At 41.1% G+C, this 14,952-nt stretch overlaps 1 protein-coding gene across 10 annotated transcripts in view; it reads left to right on the top strand.

Annotated features, from left to right (window-relative positions):
• The window catches only part of tcf12 (transcription factor 12), a 79,738-nt gene that overhangs the window by 61,855 nt on the left and 2,931 nt on the right, over positions 1–14,952 (top strand). For 3 of the 10 annotated variants that reach the window (XM_041946123.1, XM_041946205.1, XM_041946683.1), the window contains 7 exons: positions 2,246–2,390; positions 6,279–6,352; positions 9,299–9,490; positions 12,486–12,600; positions 12,686–12,848; positions 13,706–13,950; positions 14,530–14,683. In XM_041946123.1, the coding sequence (XP_041802057.1) occupies positions 2,246–2,390; positions 6,279–6,352; positions 9,299–9,490; positions 12,486–12,600; positions 12,686–12,848; positions 13,706–13,950; positions 14,530–14,672 (1,077 nt within the window). In that variant the 3' untranslated portion in view covers positions 14,673–14,683. Of the gene's footprint in view, positions 1–2,245; positions 2,391–6,278; positions 6,353–8,713; positions 8,786–9,298; positions 9,491–12,485; positions 12,601–12,685; positions 12,849–13,705; positions 13,951–14,529; positions 14,684–14,952 lie in introns of all 10 variants that reach the window. The other 7 variants (XM_041946606.1, XM_041946811.1, XM_041946753.1 and 4 more) reach the window with 6 other exon arrangements.

The following is a 14,952-nucleotide window of genomic DNA, read 5'->3' as shown; positions in this document are numbered from 1 at the left end:
GTGAAATGGACACGGTTGGGCTGGGGTGGGGGTGGGTGGCTGGAGCGGGGGGCACAGGGGAGTTTATAACTGCTGTGGCTCAACTCCACGGGCCGCCCTTTGTAGAGCTTTTGTTCTCCGCCCTTTTAAATTGGCCGTGCTTATTGGCCCCACGCCGCCTGCGGGAGCGTAACTGATGATGAGGCGGAGTTTCATTTATTCCAGTAAAATGAGCCGTGTTTCACTTTGAAAGCAGCGTTAGTAGCCAGTGACTGAAAAGAATAGAAAGTCATATATTGTCGGATCAGAAGTCACGGTTATAAACATTTCGCTTTTGAGAAACCAAGAAATATTTGGAGGTTTGTTTAGAGTCTTGTTGGTTTCCAACACAGTGACAACCACACTATTAATCCTCCTCAGTTTTTGACTGAATTGTGCATCTGAGAATGAAAATGCTGAGAGAAACGTTGCGCTCTCAGAGAGTAGAAAAGCATAAATAGCCATTCGTCCCTTTATAGACTGGCCAATCCCTCGTCCTCAACACTCTGTGACACACTTCAGCGAAGCCTCTATCCTGATACTCCAAGTTGATTGAAAAACTAAAGCCCAGAGATCAAGATTGAATAAGGAGATTATTAATAATGAGTGCATTCTATCATCCCTGCAGAAGTCAAACGGTTTCCTGTGAGCTCAATTTGATCTCAACTTGGAGGAGAAATCTCTGTGGATCTGCTGTTTTTTTCTCTGCTAATTAGTCAGGATCCACCAGTAATACCCTGAGTTCTCTCAGACATGTTCCATTATGGCACAATATCCTCTTATTACAGGGTGGGGGGATGTGTTTGTGCTTTAATCCAGCATTTGTTTAAACAAATGAAATCCCTGTGGAAGTTCTGAAGAGGTAATCTCCTCGTTCCCCCATGGTAGACATGTCATCCTAAAACTCAGTGACCTCAGTGTAACCTAGCAGAGGATGCACGGACACAATAGAGTGACTGTGAATTGTTTCTTATTAGAGAAACTGTAACTCAAACTTTATTTGTGGCATCATGCAGAAAATATTTGTCCTCTTCTTAGAAACAGCAAAAAAATAAACAGCAGTTGAATCACTAGATTTGATATATGGTCCACAATACAATATCTGGTGCAGGCTGAAACGCAGCCCCTGAGATTTACTGTAGTGGGCTTAACAGGGTTTCCAGGTTGGGCGTCTGCACTTTTTGAAGCCACAGAGGAATAATAACTGTAGCGACTTTCAATGCAAGTGAAAAGCAAACCTTTCCCCGTAAAAGATTTACAAGTAACTGTTAGGATATGAGTCATTTTATTTAAAAAACAGAATAGTCTCACTTTTTAGTCTTGGCCTTTAGTTGGAGTCGGTACAACACGGACTCCTTAACTACAGGTCATCGTCAGAGTGTGACCTTAATTCAACCCGTTACACTTACGCCCGCTTGTGTAGTCATTTAGATATGTCAATTTTTAGGTATATTTCTCTTTTCCTTGTTGTGATGACTGTGATCATTTTGCTACGTAACCGTACACAACACATGAATGAGTCTGTGCAGTTTGTGTGAGGTGAGATTTGAATGAATTGGTGTCATTACTGAATTTACAATTTAGAAAACAGAACTTTTTACTTGTTTGAATTCCAGTCTTTATTCACTGTCACAGTAATTTACATACATAAATGTGTAAGAAAATAAATATGTAGAATTTAGACAGAATGACCCAGCCTTTTTTTCTTTTTCTAAGTATAATTACAGAAACACAGGAGATTAACAGCCAACCATAGATGACAGATATTGTTTGATTTGCCAAGAGAAGTGTCAGTGACAGTGCTACATGTACAACAATACTGAGGGTTAATGTTTAAAAGATTCACGTGACATAATTCGGCCACATTAATGAAAATAATTAAAGGTGCTATTCAGAGAAATAGTATTTGTCTCTTGGTGTGTCTTCAGACACACAGTTGATGTACAGAAGAGGATACAGAGCAAGACATCAAAGTTTAGATTATTTATTGTTCATTTTGTTAAGGCCCTGCTCTGAGCACAGATGACTAACAGCTCACATGTATCCACTGAGCAGTTTTATGACACTCCTGGCAGCAAAACCCCCATAATTAATGATACATGTTTGGCTTGGAGAGAGCTGTAAGGAATATGAAGAAACAGCAACTTTGGATGTCTATTTTATTTTTATTTAGTGCTAAAGTTGGTGCAGTAATGACAAATCTTACTTTTCTTCTTCTTTTACGCAGATTTACTCACCTGACCACACTAGCAGTAGTTTTCCATCCAACCCGTCGACACCTGTGGGTTCTCCTTCACCTCTAACAGCCACAGCAGGTGCTGCCTCAGCAGGTACTGTGGTGACTGCTGCCGGCACCCCGTCTGGAAGGCCCGGTAAGCACCGCTGATACACCCACACCAGACATTAACTGTAGAATAGAACATGCACTCACTGAAACTACTTTGTAAAGACTTTAAAAGCCTGTGACAGACACATGTCAGAATGTGTTAGAATTAGGCCTTGACCTGGAATAGCCAAGCTAATTAAGAGGCTTTCATGAATATGACTTTAATTAATTCAATTACTTTTGCTATGTAGTGCAATTGTTGGATTAATTAAAGCCTAAGCAGAGTGAAGTGTGGAGTTTCCCTAAAACTTAATTTAATACCGCTTTTAGTCGTAAAGAAGCCCTAATCATTCTCAACTCATTCTCCATGCTTTATCTATGCCAGGGCAGTTAATGCCATTTTTACACGAATCTATTCTGAAAGAAAGCTTAGTTTAGTCTGGGATCAGGCTGTGCAGCCATGGAAACAACAAGTATTGAAATGGTACACTTTCCTCATGGCTGCATGGTAAAATAATTCTTGGACCGTGTACGACTAACATTAATCTCAACAAATGGAAGAGACGCTTTGTACCAGATTTAGCCACTAGCTGCTTTTTATCTGCTGTGACAGCAGTTGTCCTGTGAGTTGTCCTAAAAAATGAAATCAAGTTTATTCTGACCTGACAACACACCTGCACCTTAAAACAGTACCTGACTCGCTGTTCCAGTCTCACAACGTGGTCTTTATTTTGTAGCTGAGAGAGCAGCTCCACATAGACGGTTGGTCATTCTGCTTCGGCTCTCAGTTTGAACATGAACATGAACAACATCAACAAAGACTCCTACTTTGTTCATGTTTGTAAATTGAGATCCAGCTGTCGAGCACTTTCAGAATAAGTTTTGACGGAGCCCGGACGTTATTTTTACGTGATGGAATTGAAGTTTTAATGACAAGGCCTGAAATGACAGTGTAAATGAAAAAGAAACGGGACTGTGGCTGTTTGGGTGCTTAAGGATTTGAAACTCGTATAATGAAAATGTTTGAAGTGGGTCTTGAATTGCATTTTTTAAAAGCTTTTCATATTTAGTTTTTTGTAGAACTGTTATCCAAGTTTTAATGGCTTATAGTTGTGGTTCCTAGTGCTCGCCCTACTTTGTAATAAGTCACAATTTGAGGGAATAGATTTATTGTTACATAATCGGTTTTTCCCCAAACAAGTGCTTGGCAGTTTGTGTTTTCCTGTCAGCTTGATTTTTGAAGATGGACAGACAGGCCTCCTTCTGAACTGTACACCTAAAAGAGGTCCCTGTTTGTATGGATTGTCAGACGGAGGCCAGAGAGGAAAAGGGAAGCGAATAAGGGGGGACAGAGAGGGAAAGCCCAGTGTGTTGTTTTAGCGGGCAGTTGTGTCATGTGTGGTAATGGAGTGGGGACAGCTGTCTCTATGTATGCCCCCCTCATCCTCAGCTGTTGCCCTGCCCCATGGACAGCTGCCCCCCCAACACACACACACTCTCTCTCTCTCTCTCTCTCTCTCTCACACACACACACACACACACGCAGTCCAGGCTGCAAAAGGCCTGTGCCAGTGGGCGAAGAAGGGTGGCTGTGACTCAGCTGATGATGAGGACTATGACAGCCTCACATAGGGAGATCCCCTCATTGACCTGTTTACAGTACAGCATGTCACACCTGGCAGCAAAACAATGTTATTTACCGTCTAGTTTATCATATGTTTAGAAATTGAATTGTTTTAAGCTTGATGATTGACAAAAAATCCAATTTAATAAAAGTATACATTAACATTGCATTAACTGTATTGCACTGCAATACAGTTAATGCAAAGTACAAAGAATACATGTAGGAAATATATATTGTTTTGCTAATTATTCACCCTCATTACGCTTCTGGGCTGAGAAAAAGAACGCTACCTTGAAATTGGCACAAAATTTGGCTTGCCGTTGATAATCCATTCATCATTACGATTACACCAATACACAGCAACATTACTCAAGACTGGTTTGTTCAATTAGCCCTCTCTGGTGCACGTGGGGACCAGAGCCCCAGGCTAATTTTTCATAGTTGCCAGCCAGCAGAGGCTCATGTGCAGTTCCTGTCTCATTCACCTGGGAGAAAGCTGAGGCACGACAGAGGCTTTTTCATTTCCTTTCCAAAGTCACTTTTAATAGTCTGTTAATTAAAGTCTGATTTTTCCAAGGCTGTGAGTGTAAAGACACATGAAAACTTGAGTATAGCAGACCACAGAAGTTTAATGAGACATTTCATTGGAATCAATTAATGGAAAGGGAGAGATTCAGGGAGGTGTTATTTTTCTTGTGCTTGTCAAAAATATACATTAGGCTCTTACTCTCTTTCTCCGTCAGTAAGTTTTTGCTGCCTTTGAAAAACATTCTGTTAACTTCAGTGGTTTATTATGTGTTTGTTTTGACCACGTAGACCTTGATTTGTAAAAACAAGCACTGGATAATTTGGAGTAAAATACTGCATCAGCCAGTCTGCTCACACTTTAGACTCGCTTTTGAATTATTGCTTTATTTAATTTGATCCCAGTCAGCACTGCCATGGCCCCACTGCTATAAATGATGCCCCTCATCTTAGTCTGCATTTTTTCTTTACTTTGCTATGTTGAGAAGTGGAGAACAGCACCTGAAATGAGTTTTTCGATACTCCCTAAATGATAGATCAAAATCTCCATCTGTAGAGTGTGCTACAGTGGACTCCATTTACTTGGATGGGTTCGGCATGCTTCCACCATAATAGACACCAGAAGAGCGCTGAGAGCCCTGCACTAGAAAGACATTCTATCCTGTAAATAACCTGGAAAGGTTCATTATTGTCAAAGTCCGTTAAGATTATTTGATTGTATAATGCATCACCTCCTGTTGCACATGGTAGGCAGGTTACTTGGATGATTGTTCCTCAGAAAAAGAGTAAGCAAGAAATGTTGTGCTGGAACTGGAAATGTGATGAGCAGATGTGGACTCCTTTGTCCTTTGCACTAATTTACACCAGATCAAATCAGCTTGATTTGTTTTCCTGTACTGGCCTGTAGATTAACATTTTGGCTCAAGTAAATGTACAAAATCCACTGTGAACTTCTTCCAGCCAAAGGTAAATTGTAATCTTGTGTGCAAAGTATCTTAAATTTCTCCATATTTAGATTACATTATTAAAATGCATGATTTTTGATGGAAAAGAAAAAGTGCCATAGTAGATTTTGCTTTATGGGACATATTGGTATAAATTAAACAATGGATGTTTCCGAATGTGCATGCTGTGAAATACAGAAGACAAACTGACTGTACTCCCCAGTCAAATAGCTGTTTGACTGACAAAAAAACTAAGGAGAAAGATAACTCAGCAACACCAGCAAATGTAGTGGAAGAGTATGAAGTTGATTGAACCCAGATGCTCGCCATATTTCCTTCATCAAAAACCCCGATGAAGGCGTTGTGCCAAAACACTGTTCAGCCGCACTGCATTTTTGATCACTCTGATGTGTTTCTAGAGACTCAAAAGTTGTTGAAGGAAAACTGTGTGAAGGGAAACTTGTGTTTAAAATCAGGCTTGTCAGTGCTCATATTATTCTCCAGCCTCCCATGTTTATGCTTATTAATGTGCAGATGCAGCCTGCATTACAGGGTGGAAGTGGGCTTTAGACGAACCCTCCGCTGGCTCGTGTGTCAGGATGCAGTCCAGCCATCAGGAAGTGATGCAGTAGAGCCCATGAAGATAAAAATATCCCATATGGAACAACAAGAAACCAGAAAATCAGGATGTCAGTGTGTTAGGACCGCATGTTTTTGTGTGTGTCAGTTAGCTTTTGCATTGATGTGCCCAGTGGAGCAGGATGCAGCTATCAGCCACGTTGGCATGAAACTGAATCACTGCAAACACTGACCTCCACTCCATCCCATTCTGTCTCATCAGGTACCAACCAGTGGCCTCGTGCTGGTGGACAGACCCCCTCCTCTCCAAATTATGAGAACTCCCTTCACTCGCTGGTAAGTTCCTGTCCCGTCACTTTAGATACAGTCCGTAACCCATGAAGGACGGAGCGAGCATTACAGTGAGATTCTTGTCTGACAAATGTTTTGCTGAGGAAGGTGGGGGCAGAGGGGCAACCAAACTGAACAATACCTGTCCCTTGGGGCTTGCCATCTGTCCCCTACCCCGTGGGCCAGGACAGGGATGACAGTTGGGGGATGGGTTTAGTAAAGGGGACTGGTGCGGGGATGGCAGCTGTTTGCTGAACCACATCTCCAGGATTCCTTCGCTACCATTTGGCCAGAGCTACAGATCAGCTTTCATCCAGCCTACTACCTGATGCACATGTCATGCTTCTCAATCATGTAGGTGTCATACTGGTCAAAATGTTGAATTATAGACAACTTATTCTAACAGTACAAACAGCTTTTCATGATAAATAGCGATGTAGCCATAAAGACAAATAATACAAAACAGTGTTTGTTCAAAATCATCAAAAAAATAAACAAACGTACGGCTAAAGCAAGGCTCAAAAAGTGTGTATTTGAAATGTGTGGTTTAAAAGTATTTTATCAGTGATATTCTACATTTTCTTTACAAGTTATTAACCCACAGATGTCTTTGCCACAGTAAAAAGCTACTTACTCTGTGGCTTGCTGCTGGTTTGTCAAACGTCTTGAAACCCACGTAGGCTTTATAAATAAATAAAATAAATAGATTTACCACATTTATTGTTTACCATTGCTCAAAACGTGGAGCACAATCGTTCCACTTGCAATCTTATCACGTAGTTCCATTCAGCCAGCCAGCTGCATGTGAGGACGATATTGAACATCACCACGTAGATGTTTCCTCCCACTCTGTCTCCAGCATTGTTTTGTCTCTTCATGGCCACCAAAGATAAGCGAGGGTACACAAGTGAAGCGAGCAATGCAAGTGAAGGATATCAGACAACATGAAAATCAGCTGCTGATGAAAGTAATGTGAATACAATGGAAATGGGGGAAAAAAAGCTAAAGAATGCTTGAACTTAATACCCAGGGACTTCAAATTACTTTTATTTTAACGTTCTATGACATTTTTTAAGGAATAAAATATTCCAGAGAATTCAAGTGATGACATATCCTGATTCATTTGGAAGTGTGTTGAAATAAAAGCATGGATCAAAGTTCACTGGTAGTTGAGTCAGAAAAATACTTTGGAATTTGGAAAGCCCCATTAGCTCTACAAAACAGCGATGTCTCATAAACTGTCTAAACACGCAATCTGAGGATTATATTCAAGTCAAAATGACTAATCTTGTTAGTGAATATGGTAAGTGAGCCACTGACAGTGGTTTATGTTAGGCTAAGACTTATCTGTATTTATTTCTCTGAAATAGCTGGCTTAAGCCATATGTGATTTGGAGGCTATCCCCCAGTGTCTTTGTTTCGCACAGCACTTTCACACGGGTTAAGCGAAGTCTGTATTTTGCTCCAATTTACTGACACGATCCCCCGGATATGATGTTGAGGCTCTGTGTAGCATCCGCTTCCTGAACGAAAAGAGCAATGAAGCTCCCGAATTCACGAGGCCGATGCGGCCTCCATGTTTCTGGACCGAGAAAGAGGCCGAAAAAAGACGCAGAGAAACCAAAAATCAAACGACCTCAAATCGCCAAGATGACAATTTGCCCGGGACGAATATTATCACATGACCTTTATGCTTGGCGAATTATGGTAGGTAATTTGCAGAGTGAATTTTGCCATACAAATTACAGACATGGCAGATTTGTGTGGGATTAAGATCACAGACAACTTTCACAATTATTACAAATTACCAGGTCCCCGGGGTAGCACTAGTCCCATGTGAGTAGGACTTATTCACAAAACATTCCTATAAAGTGGCCCGTTCAGATCGCTTGGCAATGGCAAAAGGCACAGCTGGTTATAATGAATATAACAACACAAACTAATATTAGGCTTTATAATTGTGTCATTCAAGGGTGATATTAGATAATGGAGACAGCTTTTACCAACGGTGAGATTTCTTCCAATAGAGAAATAACAAAACACACAATTTGGGAGCCAACGGTACAAAGAAACTTTTTGTGCATTGTATTAAATATAATGTGGAGGAAGTGAACTTTGTGTAACACCTCCTACAAACCCAAAGAAGAGGAGACAAGACCAATGCTGTAGGAGTTATTAAATGTGCAAACAATGAACATTTTCATACTTACAAAGTGAATGGTCAGCAGCTGTGCGCTTCCTTCCAAATCCTTCACTTCTTGCCTGTGTGTCTTTACAGAAACAATCTCTATTCACAGTGTGTTGCTGGTATTTATAGATACTGATCTTTTTTCATAATCCTGTCTTATTCTTATTTGACTTTGCCAGAAAAACAGAGTTCATCAGCAGTTACATGAGCATCTCCAGGATGCCATGTCTTTCTTAAAGGATGTCTGCGAGGTACTCTTCCGATAGAACATTACGTGTTCCATACGTCTTTCCTCATTTTGTTTTCTCTCACAAGTTCGACCTGCAGCCCACATTCTTCACAGTGAAATGCAGTTTCATTTTTATTGCCTGTGTTGCCATATTGTCATGTTGCGTTTTCTGTTTCAGCCTTTTCAGCATGCAGTACTCAGCTTAGGTGCAGATGTTAAATTCTGAATTAATTGTTGAAGCACGTCAAGTGGCTGTTGTGCATCTGTCAGTTTTTCAGTTTAACCACAAATGAAGGCATTTGTTGACTTTACAACTCAAGCTGAAATGGCTCAATTGATCTTGCATTTGAATTGCTTTCTTTATCTTGTGTTTCAGATGTTTTATTTTTTTTTTGTGTCATTTCAAGTCCACACCATACAATCAGTGTTTTCAATTTTTGTTCTAATGTGCTTATACTAAGCTGCTCTGTCCCTCTTTTCCCTCTCTTCTCCCTCTCCCTAACCCTTCACTCTTCAATCCCTCTGGTCCTCCCAGTCTCGAATGGAGGATCGTCTGGACAGACTGGATGATGCAATCCTTGTTCTGAGGAACCATGCAGTGGGCTCCACCGCCAGTCTGCCCAGCGACATACACAGTCTGCTGGGACAGGCACAAAATGGGCCAATAGCAGCCATTGGAGCAAACTTCCCCGCCTCTGCATTGGTTCCAAGTCGGACAGCAGCGATGGTATGAGAACTTCAAGTATTTAGATTTATATGTACTGAGGATATTGCTGAAAGTGAGGGAGAAAGCATATTTCTTTGGTGCATTCCTATATGTTATTTGTCAAACTTTGCAACTTAAGAAGCCACCTGTTCAAAACAGGTCCGCCGCCATGTGTAAAAACTAGACGTTCTCCACACATGAACGGTTGAATTTATCCTGACATATTTTCCATAAGTGTAATGGCTGGCCTAAGGCTCACCCTCCTCTTGAGAGCGGCTGTATACACAAGGGTGAAAGAGAAATGAGAAAAGCAGGCGCGATGGAGTGAAGTTGCTGTAGGAGTGTTTGTGTGTTGCTCTCCTTTTAGAGTGTAAACCTTTTGAAAATGCAGGTCTCAGTATAAATCACGATGTGTTCGCCCATCCTCCATCTGAGGTATTTCATTTTAAAGAGCCAAGAGATTTGAACACATCTGCGCTGGAAATTAAACTGAGGCGACTCGTCCAACTGTAATCCGGAGGTGTTTGGAAATAATTTGGGTCACACACAGAAAAAAAAAAATGCTGAATTAGTTGCAAGAAGTTCAGATTACTTATATGGAAAGATACTGGATGCAAATAATGGAAGAAAAAGTCAGTGACAAGGCATTCAACCACATTTTTTGTAATTAATATTTTTATTCTACTCATTTAAAGTCCTGGCTGTTGATGAAAATCCTCCAACCATTACCATTAAAGTAGACATTACCTTCAGGTCAAGACCAGACATCTATCTGGTTTTCCAGAAGTGTATTTGTACTGTCTTGGGCTGCAACTAATGATTATTTTCATTATTACCCAATCACTTAGTGTGTAAAATGTCAGAAATGAGTGAAAAAGGCCTCTTACAATTTCCTAATGACTAAGATAATGTCTTCATGTTGCTTGTTTCAGTCCAACAGCCCAAAATATTCAGTTCATTATCACATTAGACAAAGAAACGCAGCAAATCAGCTGCGGATTATTTTTCTGTCAATCGACTAATCGATTATATTATGTGATATATTTTTCCTGTTAGGCATCCAGCTGACATGAAACACACATTGCATACAACTTGTCCCCACACACAAAACACATATTTTTACCTGATGCTCCTTACGATTTAATGTAAAGGAAAGGAAGAATGAAAGGATTTGTTACATTTTCATTTCGACATTCATTTTTTCACCAAAAAGATTACACTTGTGTTTTGTTGGCATAATCTTCAAAGCTGCACTGTATTTTGGTCCAGCTTCTTATCTGGACTTTTTATGTCTCTTTCTGTTCTGTGGTCTCAGATCTCTGTTCCCACATTATTTTATCTTCAATTCAAGGTCCTTGTTTGATGTTAGGCTCTGTGCTTTCTGTCACTGGCTGTTTTCACTCTGATGCTCAAGTTGTTGGATCTCATTTCGTACCCTAACAAGAGTTTTTCTGTGGTTGTCAGAAGAGCTCAGTTTGATGTATTTGTTACAGAGAGCTGGGTTGTGGCTGCGTTGTTGACCGACTGCGACTGTGAGATATAACATACTGTGTCTGCGCTAACACAGCACTTCCTGTGTGGGAAGAGGTCCCCTCAGACAGAGCTCTCTGGCCTCGGCACGGCACAGCCGCAGGCTATTTACTCCGGCTGACACTCCGCCCTCTACCCCCTTCCACCCTTTTTCATCACTTCTTTTTAACAACCCAGGAAATCTGAATCGTTGGAAATGTGTGTCTGAACCCGCGGCCTCCACCCAAATAGAAGTCCTCAGCTGTATGGTAATCAGGCCCAGCCATGAAAATGGCAGCGTTCTTTTCTTGCCAGGGCCCCGGCTTCCCTCCTCCTCCTCCAGACAAAGAGTTGTTTGGACACCTGTTGAGAGCACAGCAAAGATTAGCGTAGTGCTGAGGAAGAGGAGGGTCTCAGGGTGGTGGGGTTAACAGAGGCCAACAGTGACTGGGGATCACATTCCATAAGAAAAGGGGGGAATACCATCCACCCTCATTGAAGATTTCCCCGCCTTTCCCTGTTTCTCAGAGGGGAAATCAAATAGCTCAAGAACATGTGGTAAACCTCAGGAAGGAGGGACTTTGTGGTACAACACGGTGGGAGTTTTTATGTTATGAATGTGGACTGAATAACAAGGAAATGGTCAGACTGTTGTGCGGCTTCAGCTTGACATCTCTTGAAACAGAAGGATTTGTCTCATTTTAGATATGAGAAACAGACATGGTCTTAGTTGTGGTTACAGAGAGCTAAGCCTGGGAATGTCAGAGCAGTGAACAGCATAATGTAACGTAAATAAAGAGGTTTTCATAATGTATCATAAATGGGTCTCTTTTTTTGGAATAATTGTCACACAGGTGGCTTTTATTTTGTGTTTTTCACCCTTGGTTATGAATTCTACAACATACTACTGTGAAGCAAATCACCAAAGCAACCCCAACTGGTGGTTGTGCCAGACTTGAATGACTTAATAGACCCTGAATTTGGGTCATGCTCTTTATAGCTTTTCATTGGAATAGTGAAGTCTTTCAATATACACAAGCGGTGAAATTAGCATCCCATTTCATTTCATCAATTTCAATTCATCATCAAAATGTCAAAAACTTTGTCAAGTTGGGACAGGAGCAACAAAGGACTGGAAAAGTTGTGGAATGTTCCAAAAACACCTGTTTGGATCATTCCACAGGTAAACGTGTTGATTGGTAACAGGTGATAGTATCATGATTGGGTATGAAAGGAGCATCCTTGAACACAGTTTGTTTGTATGACTGCATTCTGTTTTTATTTATATTTTACACAGTGTGAAAACATGCTATTTAATATCCTTGACCTCTGTGGGTCTACCATAATACAGTATCTCACTGAAAACTTCCTGCTATGACACCTGAACCTTATTCCTCCATCTCAGGTTCTTATCAGGCTCCTCCTGCTCAAAAGTGCTGTTTTATGTATTGTCTCCAGAGAACCTCTGTTTCCTTTCTTGACACTGTCCTCCCTCTCTGTGTTGCAGCAGGGTGGTGCCCACGCTGACGATGCTGCCAGCCTGAACAACAGCCACGGAGGCCTGGCCAGCGCCGGCTCCACATCCAGCACAGAACTCAACCACCAAGTGGAAACATTCAGAGGTCTGATGCAGTCTTATCGACTCATGAAATGGACATGGCTCAGTTTATGCATAATATCTTACCTTTACATTGACATTGTCCATAGCAGGTCTTAATTCAGCCCTGGCTGGCCAGGTGCCCACCACCCTGGAGCTGAAGGTGGAAAAACCGGACAAGGATGAGATGCACGATAATCTCTCCCCCGATGACAAGTCAGATGACGAGACGGACAAAAATATGAGGACACCCAGAGCGGGCACACGCACCAGGTAAGAACAAACATGTCGATACACAAACAAACAAGATATTTTCTAGTAGTGAAATTAGGGTTTAACTAAAGAATGATTGATTGATTGAAAAATGATTATTGAACAGAAAATTGTTTTGTACCAGCCCAGATCTTGAGTATTGATCCTGTGGCTTTGGTTTAACAGTTGACTTCGCTGTTTTCTAAAGATATAACACTGCAGCTGGCACAAAGAGAGGAGAAGGCCTGAGCAGGCATAAAATATAAATATAAATAATATATCCCATAACATGGGGCGCTGTATTTCAGTCAGTGACTGATTTCGATGTCAGTGTCATGTTTTCAGAAGGAACACAAAGAACGAGAAACATATTGAAGGAAACACAGTAACGCTGAGGGGTTGCACCTGGACAGGTGCCCTCCTCTTGTTATTAATCTTTAGCAGCGGCAGCAATAAGTAGGAAACAAACAGCTGAAACTAAATTACATTTAGCTCCAGGTCACAAAGTACATCTGTGTTATGTTATATTGATAAACTGCCACCAACCTTAATGCGAGTCATTCATTTTGGTTAATTAAATTGACATATTCAATGCTGTTAATGTTGTTTTTTCAAAGTGTCCTACTGTAGTACTTCATAATGTAGCTTGCCACGTGGCCCTCAACGTAATAAGTTCACATCATTATAGATCAGTTGCTAATTATCAGCCGTGCTTGCATACAACTATAACTCTGTTTCACTGAAGATTAGTTTCAGTTTTGTTAGGCTGGAGGACCCCAGTGGCCTGTGGGTTAGGGGTTGGGTGTTGTTATTTTCAGTAAGAGTGAGACTTATATCTTTTGCATTTTTGTTTTTGTTTGCCATTAACAACAAAACAGTTCTTTCTCCCACAGCATCACTGAAGATGAGGACCTGAATCCGGAGCAGAAGGCCGAGCGTGAGCGCGAGAGGAGGATGGCTAACAACGCCCGTGAGCGCTTAAGGGTGCGAGACATCAACGAGGCCTTCAAGGAGCTGGGGCGCATGTGCCAGCTGCACTTGAAAAGCGAGAAGCCCCAGACTAAACTGCTCATCCTCCATCAGGCTGTGGCCGTCATACTTAACTTGGAGCAGCAAGTCAGAGGTCAGAGTCCAGCTAACGACAGCTTTATTCTTGCATTGTAGCAATAACTCAGATGTCAGTGCTTTATCAGATCAGGAGTGATTCTTTAAAATGCTAAAACGTTTTTTCACATAACATTCCTGTAGGCGATAATTTCATTTAAGTGTCACATCCAGAGAGGATACTGTAAATAAAAAGGAGCACCGCAGTAAACAGAGCTGCACTCTGATTTATAGGCAGCTGTTTCACTCACAGAGCTGCCAAATATGGATTCTCAGCCAAAATATCACAACAGAGAAACTGCTGGGAAGCTGTTCAAGTCTACTGTGGTAAAACGCTAGCTGATGATTAAAATTACAGATATTTAAGTCTGTGAAGATGATGAAGCCAAACAGTGTATCGTTGTCATAATAATAATGATAATAATTATAATAATAACTTAATTTAAATAGCACTTTCCTTAACAATGCCACATAGATAGTGATAATGCCTCTCGGCCTTGACTCACTGAACTGCTGGATCTTCACATCACTTTTTGTGTTATGCTTATGATGTGGTATTATAACATTTAAATCTCTGTCTGTCTCTCTGAACCCGCAGAGCGGAATCTGAACCCCAAAGCAGCCTGCCTTAAGAGAAGGGAGGAGGAAAAAGTGTCTGGTGGCTCTGGTGATGCCCAACAAGCCCACACAGGGGTCCATCCAGGCCTGACTGACACATCTAACCCAATGGGCCACCTCTGAGTAGCAGACAGGTACTCTCACCTCTACTTTCTCCTCACATTTTTATTTTTAGCATTGAATAATCGGACGATTGTTGTCTCAAACAGAAGATTAATCAGTCATTGTAGGGTCCCAGCAAACAGGGCATCTTCTTTTATCTCCTCACATTTTTATCTGACACATTTCTCTTATGGATTTAATTTAATTCCTTTCAATTATTTTATTTATTTACTTTTCATTCTGACTAAAAATGGAAAAAATATGTCCATAAATTCCCAAACTTTATGGTGTCATCTTCAAT

Source organism: Chelmon rostratus, chromosome 1 (genome assembly GCF_017976325.1).
Source record: "Chelmon rostratus isolate fCheRos1 chromosome 1, fCheRos1.pri, whole genome shotgun sequence".
Taxonomy (NCBI): Eukaryota; Metazoa; Chordata; class Actinopteri; order Chaetodontiformes; family Chaetodontidae; genus Chelmon; species Chelmon rostratus.
The sequence above is the reverse complement of the archived record's forward strand: the minus strand, read 5'-3'. Positions and strand labels throughout refer to the sequence as shown.